The 12,087-nt window shown below is 42.0% G+C and overlaps 1 protein-coding gene across 1 annotated transcript in view; it reads left to right on the top strand.

The window, feature by feature from the left end:
• Positions 1-12,087, top strand: part of LDLRAD4 (low density lipoprotein receptor class A domain containing 4) — a 404,941-nt gene that overhangs the window by 161,580 nt on the left and 231,274 nt on the right. Inside the window, exon 3 of the mRNA XM_068237123.1 lies at positions 6,571-7,035. Coding sequence (XP_068093224.1) covers positions 6,996-7,035 — 40 coding nt within the window. The 5' untranslated portion in view covers positions 6,571-6,995. The remainder of the gene's footprint in view (positions 1-6,570; positions 7,036-12,087) is intronic.

Here is a 12,087-nt window from a genome sequence, read left to right as displayed (position 1 = left end):
GAATTCGGTAATTTAACAAACTGGAAAAAGTTATCTCAAAGACAATGATGAATCGAGGCCATTGTCTGTCATCCTTATTTGGCTCATTGTTTCTCTTGTCAGCTGCCATTAAAAGATCATCTACTGTCAGCCTGACATGAAGTTATATGTGCTACGCAGTGAAATGGTGCGATTGTGGATAGAGGATAACAGATTAAAAAGAACACCTGGTGTGTTTATAAAATTGTAGTTTAATGTTCATTCCTCCCACAAGTATTAAAGGTCTTTGTTTCCCGCACTTCTTAACCCTTTAGCAGCCAATTTATTTAGAGGCTTGCAAGTGCTCCAGGCCAATTAATTTTAGCAAATTTTTTTTTTAGCTTTCCTAGCGTCTAATTAGTACTGCTGTAGTGTGTATTCATGGCTACTTGTCACTAGGGGGCAGTGTGAGACAATAATAGGAGACTTCTGCTTTCAGTTTCTGTATTTTATGTTAGCAAGGGGAGATTAAAGCATTCCAAGATGATTACAGCACGAATTCTGCTGACTGAGGTCAAAAGCTGTACACTTTTCTCAAATCAAATCATTTTTGAAGCTGCTAATGGGTTAAAGCTGAACGTCTGGAAGACAGGTCGTGGAAATGCATGTGAAATGTAATCTCTAACAAAAAAATTTAATTTTGTGCCACCCAGTCCCCATTGATCCAGGTAGTATAGCGCCAAAGAAAAAAAAACGGTTTGGGCATATGTATTTCATCTAATCTAGTGCATATTCTATTAGGAAGCATAAAATGGGCATTGGCCCTACCAGCCTGCTGACTGGACAATGAGACCCAGACATTGTGTAGTGATAACCGAACAATAATTAGAGATGTCATCTAAAACCTGCTTTATGCACTTATCAGGAATGGTTAGATATATCTGCTCATCTGTAGTGCTGCGGCACTAGCCACGAAGAGTACCTCCCACTTGTGGAGGAAGGCAGGTGGGGGTCACGTGACTTACAGCTGCTCCTGCCCAGCTCCTCTTGGCTATCTCATGTGGGTATTGATGGATTTGGATATATTCGCATTGCTGTCTCTCCAATAAAATTGCACGGTCAGCTCAACAGGAAGATATTTAAAAAAAATAAATAAAAAAAAAATAAAATAAAGGCACAGATGTGCAGGGCACAAAACTATGGATTACATCTTATTCCAGCGTCCGGCACAGGGCGAGCCGAATGACGTCTTTACCTGCTGCCGCTTAACTCCCCGGCGACGTTAAATACTATTACCCCTCCGAGTTGTAGCAGCTCAGAGGGAGATGGAATTCAGGGTCTGGATCCCTGGATTACCGTTATGCGGGGTGCGCAGCATAGCATTGCTGCAATGACAACGCCCAGCTTCGGCACGCAGCACCGTGCGCCGAAATGAACTGTTTTTCAAAACTTTGTGCCTTCCCAGTTTGTGTCATTAACCAGTTAAGATTCTTTGATGCGACTCAAGTCCTAATTTGTCCTCCTAAAAGTTCCAGGATGTGAGTTTCATAGAGCACTTAAAGAGAATCTTACAATAAAAAGCATACCATTCTATTCATTATGTTCTCCTGGGCCCTTCTGTGCTTTTTCTGCCACTCCCTGCTGCAATCCTGGCTTGTAATTGCCAGTTTTAGGCAGTGTTTACAAACAAGACATGGCTTCTAACAGCATGTGATAGTCTGAGAGTAGCTCAGTGTGTGAGTCATACAGAGCTTGGAGGGGGCCTGGAGAGGGTGTGTATAGCTTATATCCTATCACAAGCAGTGCAGCACATTCCAGCCTGAGTGCCTGAGCCCGACAAAGCAGACAGAAGACAGATTGGATTATATAACAGAGATAACACAGCCACTGTGCAACTAGGAAAGGCTGCAGTAAGCCAGAGCACATTAGAACAGGTGTAGGAACCTTTAGAATAGAAGAAATAAGGCTGAAAATTTTGTTGCAGAGTCTCTTTAAAGTAAACCTGAGACAGAAAATGAAAAAAATAAACATACCTTGGGCTTCCTCCAGGCTGATCGCTCTTGCCAGCCTCCTCTGCCACCTTATTTTTTCACTTGACCAATATGAATATTTATTAAAACTGCAAAATGCAAATGCACTAAAAACTCACCAGGAAAACCACAAATGCACATTTCCGAAAACAGATGCTTTTCTGAGCGGATAAGTGTGACCCCAGCCTAAGGGAGGTTGGCAACTACTTCACTGTTGCACCAGTTTAGCTCCACGGGCACCAATCCCTGATATGGATGTCTGCCCCACTTTCACACTAGTTTTGTTTAAGTTTTCCTTAATGTATGTGATGCAGCTTCTATCGGAGAACAAAAATCGGGTGCCATCTCTCAGAGGGTTGAAATCTTTATTGGGATGCGTAATAGAAAGAACGATCAAAAAATACACCTAAAACCATTTAAAATATAAGTAGTGGAGCGCCTCAAAACATCACATTCACAACCAAAAACCAATTCAATCACCCTCACACCGGTACTGGCAATACACACAGACCACGGTATCTTCAGGTGGCAGGGAGAGAGAAGCACATTGGTTGGTTGATGGCAGTAACTATTCAGCCTTAAAAAGCGGAGTAAGTAATGGATAGATCTCACCAAGCTTCAGGGTATTTGTGTCATATGCAGTGTTTCTTCACCCGCATGTGCGAGACTCGCTGTAAAACACCATTTGGTCCCTCTTGGTTTTGCGACTGAGCGTTCTACCATCCCTCCGGTTTTCTTAATCCCGACTGGGAGATGCTTCCAGGGTATGCTGCCCTCATGCACGCCGGCCACTACGGACTTCTTCTGCGAGCTTCAACTAGGCCTCTCAACCTTTTCCAAGGCTATAAACCTCACGTTATTACATTCGCCATGGCCAAACAACTCACCCCCTTAAAGTTAGAATCGGTGAACACTTGAGTGTGATGAGGTCTGGGAAAGGCTGTACCAGGCTATATACCCACATGAATGAGGCTCATGGGGGCGAATGTAATAACGTGAGGTTTATAGCCTTGGAAAAGTTTGAGAGGCCTAGAAGAGGGGGAAACAGAGAATTGTTACTTTTGAGAAGATAAACTTGGATTATACTACAAACTGATGCGATGGGCCCTTTGGGTCTTAACGACAGGGTTGAACTTTCATGTATGTTGGATCCATGACTTTTCCATGTCGGTTGATGAAGATGTTTCAAATGTTTGTATCAATGTTCTGGGCTTATGCGTATTTTAGCTTCCGTCCCTTGCTGGTTTTAGGTGCTGTCCTGTGATTGATCGCATGGGGGTGTTCATTGACAGGGTTGGCCCTTATTGACCCGAACCATATTACACCTATCGATATGAGGAGTCTATGGTGACTATACATTGGGCAAAATTTTCCCCAAGTGATGTGGGTCTCTTGGAGTGATTTCCTCCCCCCCTTGTTTTGGGCCGTATCCCTTCGTTTAATTCACGAAGAGATATTTTTCTTCTTTTTTGGCTCCCCACGTCTTATGATGATGAGGAACGTATGTCGGTGGACGCCCCAGTGCGATCAAGTACTTATTCATCTATTATTGTACGTTTAAGTTTTTTGTCCACAATCTGTCCTGTAGAGAGCGTTTAAATAGTGTAGTGGACATCCAGTCTTCTTTTTCTTGATTGGCTGTCCAGCTTCTTGTTTTTAAAGGTGCTTTGTTTTAATAACTATATTGCACATTAGAGCCACTTTGTTTGACTACCTGGGGAGGGCGCTGTGGTCCCAGTTCGTTGGGAATGGATGGGCATGCGTAATTTAACATGTCCATTGCGTCCGTTTGGGCGCACAAGTAGATGATGGACACAAGTTGTCTCCATCTAGGGGTGGCTTATTGCAACCACTTCATGCGTCTATTTGGATGCATTACGCGTGCGCATGAGCGCCATTTCTCGGACTGATACCGGAAGTGCTTCCCCTCTGGGTCAAATGAACTCCTGGTGATGCAGACGATTCCCCCGGAAGAGGCGGGGCTACTCCCCGCGATATCCCGGAGGTTCGCCGAGCATTCACAATGTGGAACGCAGCATGACCAAGCGTCCTGTTGGACGCGAAACGGCCGTTGCCGACCTTTTCACACCCTGGGCACCCACCAGATCACCACCACCACAATCAGTATGTATGACATATATCTACGTGTACACTGATGTTTACCCTATTGCATGGATTTGATATGGAGGATTAAAAGGCAAGATTTGTTTAGAGGACATTGGTGCACGCCTCTGCTTCTGTATATATAAAACTTCCTCTAATATACAGATGGAACTTTGAATTCTGTGATATGCTGTAATGTAGGTGTCAGTTATGTGCGCATAAAGAGCTGTGCTTCAGTGCTCAGATTCAAGTCATTTGTCTTCCCTTGGCTTTCCAGCCCTCTATGCCCTGCTATACATTTTCAGTATGTAATCTCCCTTGTTAAATGACAGCCCAGGCTTTGATCAAGCACTGGGTGATGGAGCAAGGCAGATTGATTAATATGTTGCAGGGACTGTATGCCTACATTGCCCAAAGGGATCTTTTTACTTGTATTTCCTTCTTTTGATGAAAACTTTCTAAAAATAAACTCGATTTTCTTATAAACCTAGAGCGCAAATATTTCTTAACGTCAGTGGTTCTACTTTTGCCTTATATTTAATATTTTTTTGTGTGTCTTCTGTGGGCATTAACATTTTTATATTCATTCCGGATTTTAGTTGCAATAGTATTATCTAGGCTTTTTAGAAATCATTGGAACTCTCCCTCCAAAATCTGAAACTGGAATTTGAAAAATGTCAATGCAGAATGACAATGCAATAGGTAGAGGCTGTGCAGATGTTACTAGACATGTATTTTTATTAGAATAATGTGATCGGAGCAAAGTTCAATTTAAGAGTTTAATAATCTCCTGTAGTGGACTGCTGTATACCTGGAATAACTGATGTCAAGCCTGCATAAAATGGGCTTTACAAACCTTCAGTGGTTCACAATGTATGGGGACCTACTGAATATAGAATGCTATGCCCTTCCCCCTTTATTGTATAGCCTTATCAATAGATACACAAAAGGGCATAAGAGGCACCCAAGATGGAAACACAACTTTATTAAAAGCACATCAAATATATAATGGAAGAGGTGGCTTTCCGCCAAAGATGACAAAGCGTTAAAGACAAAATTTATTTACTACAGACGACGCGTTTCGTGGGCTTTTGCCCACTTCCTCAGCCCAATGCAATTGGGGAAAAGAGGCGACTAGTCATATATACAATTGAGTTAAAACCAATACTTAAATTCAAATAAAGGAATGAGGTGGCTTAACTCAAAAGTCGACAATCTTTTGGTACAGAGAGGTTTATTAATGCACAGGTAACGTGTTTCACAGGTGCAAGCCCACTTCCTCAGGCCAATAAAGTTGAGCCAAAAGACATACAGTAAGGCGCCTCGGGTTCATTGCCTGCCCCAAGTGGTCGGTTGCCCCTCTGCAACCTATCTTTGTGAGTAGCCTTTTTAGATTTGTTCATTTTTATATGAACGTACAATGCTATTTGGGCTCCCGCATCTCTTGTTTCTGTGTCCTTTTCTTTAGGGTGTCGCTACACCCCAACCTATCTCAGCTCAATAATTGTGCCAAAGTAACAACTAAGCTGAACCCCAAACCCTTGAAGGGTGCTCAAAGTTCAGTTTAGTTACTTTGGCAGGAATATTTGCATGTAGGAAGTGGGTAAGAGCCCACAAAATGTGTCACCAGTGTTAAACTTTTCATCTTTGACCCAGTGTCCTCTCCACCTGCTTACTTAGTTGGTTGCCCTTGTTGCAAGCTGATTTTTGTGAGTACTACTCCCTCTTTTCTGTTGCTCTTGAATTGATTTACTGCACCATTACAGCTCCTGCAGTCTCTGTGCTTTATTTCTGTGTCATTTTTCCCTACTCTTAACACCAGATAGGTGTACATCAGTCCAGTACAGGATTGCCTTTATTGGTAAATTCAACTCTTGTTTGTAAATGCAGTTAGTCACTGAATTGTTTTACGTAATTGCACTCTCATAGGAAGACGAGCTCTTCTGTAATATACAAATACATGCATTATTCTGTAATATGTGGATCTCTAACAGGAACCAGCATGTGTTTATCTTTTATCTCATTTTATATTATACAGTTTTGTTGTGAGATCAGTGTTTCATGTCCATGTAAATATACAACACATCCAGGAGATACTGCACAGTTTATTAATTAGCAGATAGGAAGCAATCTAACCATGGTTCTTCTAGCCTCCATTTAATTGCCATCCTGTTGTTGTTTCGCCCCCACCTCTCCCTCTGTCCCTTCGATCTCTAGTAACTATTGCTTTGAAGTAAAAAGATAAACAACGCTCAGGGGGTGATATGCAACTCCAAGCGCATGATGAGATTTACATTTCAAAGTGATGTGTGGTCACACTTAGCATCTCGACAAAATTGTGATATTTACCTTTTGAAAATCCCTTCTTATGTCAACCACCATTTCTAGAGGGTTTTCTTTTTTTTTCTGCTTTTGTTCTCTTCAGTGTTGGCAGAGACCACTGGGTAACCTAATCTCCGCATTTCTTTTCTCATCTTAGTTTGCATGCCTGAGGGACTTGGGAAACTGAAGCAAGTGAAGGCCAGAAACATCCTAAAGTCAGCAGTAGACAAACCCTGCAAGATCAAGGCTACACTGGACTGATGGGAATACTATTGGGAAAGGATAATACTGAATCATCTCTGTGATATCCAGCTCTTAAATCTATTTTTTTTTCCATCATGGCGTCCTATTTTTGGTTGGATGGGTAACCAATCTTAAATCCATCTAAAGAAGAACTCTGCATTGCTCCATTGCAACAGCCACTTGGGGCGTGTGGCTCAAAGCAGACAAACTGTATGCTTGGAGAGACAGAAAGTGATGGACACTGACTAAAATGGAAGTGACTTGACAGTTTCCTGCCCACCCGTCATCTCTGGCAAGGACAGGTTAAGGTTGAACGTTCACCTTTGCTGGAAGAGCAGTATGCAGGAAGCTGGTTTTCAGGCCACAAACGCTTTCACAGGTAAAGAACTGAGGGGAATCAAGTGTTTGGTCTCTAAAGTTCCATATTTTCTTTTGTTTTTGTCAGGAATAGATTTAAAGTTTAACTGCATATATTTTATTATAATCTGAAATACATAAAGACATTTTTAGTCAAATGCCGACACTTCTCTGCTTTAAAGGAGCAATAGGATTAGAAACTTTACATTTTAAAATGCATACGCATGAATGCATAAAATATCTTTGTCAAAGAGGTAATTTACACTGCATTTTTTCCCAATGCACCTATCACTTAAAATAGATATGATAGCTCTGACCCTCTTACAGACTGGGTTAGGCAATTTTTTTCTTGTGGGATCCTCTAATTTTTTTTTTTTTTTTTTTTTTTTTTTACAAAAGCAGCTCGTCTAAAGTGAATATACCCTTAAAAATACATCTGAACAAAGTAGGATATGGTGGCTGACCTATTTCCTTTTAAACAATACCGGTTGCCTGGCAGGCCTGCTAATCTCTTTGGCTGCAATAGTGAAACAAGCATGTGGCTAATCTAGTCCAACTAAAGTCAGAGCACCTCATCTACATGTTTGTTCAGGGTCTATGGCCAAGAGTATTAGGCTCTGTTCCCGCTTGTTGCCGGACCATGTGCAGCCAGCGGAAGTGGACAGTATTGTGCCCTCTCCGATGGTCCGACTGGAGCCTGGGGCAGACGCACTCCCTTATAGGCTATATGGGGGAACGCATCAGTCTGCCTGGGATTATTGCGGACAGCACAGAAGTGTGGTCCGCTTACTGCAACGGAACATGCGGATCCATTGCTGTGTGACAAGTGTGAATGGCTCCTATTTATAAAATAGGAGATGTTCACTGTCCATTTAGCCATGAGCGGAAACGGACAAAAAATGTCTGTTCTCCGCTCTAATGGGAACACAGCCTTAGAATAAGAGGCACAGCAGGACAGCCAGGCAATCTGCATTGCCTAAAAGGAAATAGGTCATCCTCCTTATCACTCTCGGTTCAGGTGTCCTTTAAGCTGGGCTCAATGTTTAATTGGAATCTCCCTTTATGCTTTTGTCAGGCATATACGTTAATGCCCAATTTAAGAAAACAAAAGGTCTGGATTTGAGGCACTGTACACTGTGCCAGATCATGTCTCTGCCTTCCTAGTGAGTAGTCTAAGGACCTAAGCACATGTATGCATTGCTGAAAAATGCACAGAAACGCACATGATATGCATATGCTGAGACCCGTCACTAGTCAAAACTGATGGCCATTTCATTTGATATACCCAATTTCATTCAAATTGCAGTGAAATTTGATCTTAATACAACATTTTGTGTAATGTGCAGTCTCTTTATTTTCTCTCACAAAAAGCATGCACTTCCCATTCATGTGCATTACAGGGCCTCTCTTGGGAAGAAGCATTCTGTTTCTCACAGACTTAAAGTAAAACCGAGGTGAGAGGGACATGGAGTAGTTACCAAAATAAAACCCATGTAAAAAAAAAAGACAGCATTTTAAAAAAATAAATGTATAAATCGTTACATTATGGATTTTTTTCAGGGCTGTGGAGTCAGTCGAGGAGTCAGAGCAATTTTGGGTACCTGGAGTCAGAGGTTTCATAAACTGAGGAGTCTGAGTCGGATGATTTTTGTACTAACTCCACAGCCCTGGCTTTTTTATTATGTATTTCACGAGGGTATATTACTATTATGTTTGCATAAATGGGCTTGTAATAAGTGACGGACCCAAAACTGAAAAAAGCACCTCTATTTCCAAATAAAATATAGTCGCCATACATTGTACTAGGGACATCATTTAAACGTTGTAATAACCGGGACAAATGGACAAATAAAATACATCAGTTTTATTCACAGTAGCATGTTTTATTTTAAAACTATAATGACTGAAAACTAAGAAATATTGAATTGTTTTTATTTTTTTTATTCCTGTTAAAATGCATTTATGATAAAATAATTCTTAGCATAATGTACCACCCAAAGAAAGCCTAATTGGTGTTGAAAATGCAAGATATACAGTGACAAGTAGTGATAAAGTTGATGGCGAATGAAAGGGCGGAGCGCTGACAGATGAAAAATGCTCTTGTTCGTTAGGGTAAAAACCCTTGGGAGTGAAGTGGTTAATGGTGCAAAGTTTGCAAATGTGCATCTTAAAGTAGTAATTATTACTAAAATATTTTAATTCATGAAACATTTTAGGAATATGGGGATTGGAGTTTTTGTTGCTGGTCTTCGTTATTGCATTTTTGGATGTTTGAAAATGTGAACTTTGTGCAAAATCAACACAAAATGAGGGTAAAACAAATTAGCCATACAGTATTTTCAAACCATTGTAAATGGGTTACTGGAAAAGGAATGAACTCTGAGCAGGTTAGGTTTTGCAGTCATCACTGTTGTCACTTCATAGGTTTTCATACCCCCTCAATGCCTGGTTTACATGATCATCAGCACTTGTATGCGGTTTTCCATGCACTTGCGTGAACATATTTTATGCTAATCTGTAAGCGCGCCAGGAAATGTGCTGCAAGCATATTCAATAGGGAATGTTTGTACTTTCGCATTTGCTGGCAGTTTATCTTTTTACTAGGCTTGAATGCTACATGCCTATGAATTGCTTTAACAGCGGGAGATGTGACTGCTCAAAGCGCTCTTGAGCATATTACCACATGCACATGATTGTGGATTTCATTTGAGCAGTTTAAGGCCTTTGTAACCGTCATGTTTTACCATCTGTAAACATCTGTGTTGGTTATGGGCATAATGTACAAAGTGGCGTCCCAGGGGGAACTGCATGACGTCATCCTCCAAATACTTCTCCTATGTGATATGAAAAATGTATTTGGTTTGTCCTCTTATGGGGTTGCTTCAGATGGGTTTGGTAAATGAGGATGAGGTCAGAATTTTTTTCTTTAGGGCATTACTTGAGTCGAAAGACTAAGGCCCAGTGCACACCGAGCGGATTTGGATGCGATCCGCCGCCCGCATCCGCCTGTAAATCCGCTTGGCTAATGTATTTAAATAGGCTGGTGCACACCGGCGGTTTGAGTTTTTTTCCAAACCGCAAACGTGCCTCCTGCTGCACGTTTTGCAGTTTGATAAAAACCTCAAACCGCCGGTGTGCACCAGCCCATTGAAATACAATAGCCAAGCGGATTTACAGGCGGATGCAGACGGTGGATCGCATCCAAATCCGCTCGGTGTGCACTGGGCCAAATCTCTGCAATCCGCACCAAAAACCGCTAGCGTTTTGTGGATCTGCTAGCGGTTTTGGTGTGCACTGGGCCTAAAAGTTGGAAAGGTGATTCCATGACCTGCTCATTAAGGCCCCTTTTACACTTTAAGTGGAAATCTGCATTGTTACCTTTTTTTTACTGCAGGGTAACACAATTGCAATGCAAGGCAATGGGGTCTAGCACACTTACCACGTCGCATTGCGTTGGACGTACCCATTGCCCGCAAAGTCAACAGTGCATTATCGCTCTACTTCCGGGGTAATGTGGTAGTGGAAGTAATGTAAGTCAATGGGCCACTGAGGAATTATAAATGGGGGGAGGGGGGCTGTGCAGCATTCATGAAGAGACGGGACTACTCCGGAGAAACCTGGGAATCCCAGTGACCTACATCCTGTCCAGCATGGAGGATGTCACTGGGCGAGGGGTGTGCGGCACTATGCATAGGACTCTGTCAGCCGCAGGGTTATATGACTGATATTTCTGCATTGCGATGAGACTGGGGCAGGGCATTGCAAAAGCACAGGCCAGGTGTAAAACCAGGCTTAAGGGAACCTGAAGTGAGAGGAATGTGGAGGCTGCCATCTTCATTCTGTAATAAACCATGTCAGTTGCCTGATGTCTGAGCTGATGCTCTACCTCTAATACTTTACAGTGTACCTGACGGCAGTTTAGGAGAGAAAGTTAGATACTTACCTCAGTAGATTGAAGCCTCTATAATCCAGAGGCGTCCCCAATCCCCCTCAAGTTCCCTGTTTCAGCGCTGGGACCCTCTGAACCTATTTGACAAGAGCTTGTTGAATAGGTATGCGAAGAAGATAAGGGTAACAGCTACCAGCGTTGGGCTAAAGAAGCATCTGAGAAGCCTCTGGATCTACTAAGGTAAGTATCTAAAGGCTTTTTTTTTTTAAATGCAAGTATTTATATAGGGCTGACCTATTAAGCAACGCTGTACAGAGTATATTGTCGTGTTACTAACTGTCCCTCAGAGGGGCTCACAATCTAGTCCCTACCATAGTCATATGTGTATGTATGTATGTATGTATGTATGAATGTATGTATGTATCGTGTAGTGCATGTATCATAGTCTAGGGCCAATTTTAGGGGGAAGCCAATTAACTTAACTGTATGTTTTTTGGCATGTGAGAGGAAACTGGAGTGCCCGGAGGAAACCCATGCAGAAACAGCGAGAACATACAAACGCCTTGCAGGTGTTGTCCTGACTGGAATACGAACCAGGGACCCAGTGCTGCAAGGCGAGAGCACTAACCACTATGCAATTGTGCTGTTTTGGGGGGATTTTTTTGGTTTGATTTAAAAATGCGCATGCGGATCAGATGCGTTGACTGTGGTCTCTACACTAGCTGCATACTGCGTACAAGTGTTTGGCTAAAATACAACTAATGCTTAAAGCTCAGCATGACAGCTAGGCAACTGGCATTGTTTTAACCACTTCAGCCCGCTGGTTGTTATCACTTTAAGGGAAGCAATATTCCCCTATCAGCGTTCCTCCCTTTCATTCACCCATAACTTTATCACTACTTCTACCACCTAAATGATCTGTATCTTGTTTTTTTTTCACCTTCACCACAATTTAGACTTTTGGTGGGGAAATGTGTGTTTTCAGTACGGTATAAACTATTTTTTTTTTTTAAATAATTTATAGAATTACTATAACATCTTTTATAGAACGTGGTATGGTAGGGGTGTCTTGAGACCCTGGAGAAAAGACACAGGAAACACAAAAGAGACAGGAGCCCAGTAGCGTAATACGTTTTAGTATAAGGTCTATAAGTGGTATAATAACTACTCACAAAGGAGGGTTGC

This window comes from Hyperolius riggenbachi, chromosome 5 (genome assembly GCF_040937935.1).
Source record: "Hyperolius riggenbachi isolate aHypRig1 chromosome 5, aHypRig1.pri, whole genome shotgun sequence".
NCBI classification, from domain to species: domain Eukaryota; kingdom Metazoa; phylum Chordata; class Amphibia; order Anura; family Hyperoliidae; genus Hyperolius; species Hyperolius riggenbachi.
This window is presented reverse-complemented; position numbering and strand designations above follow the sequence as displayed.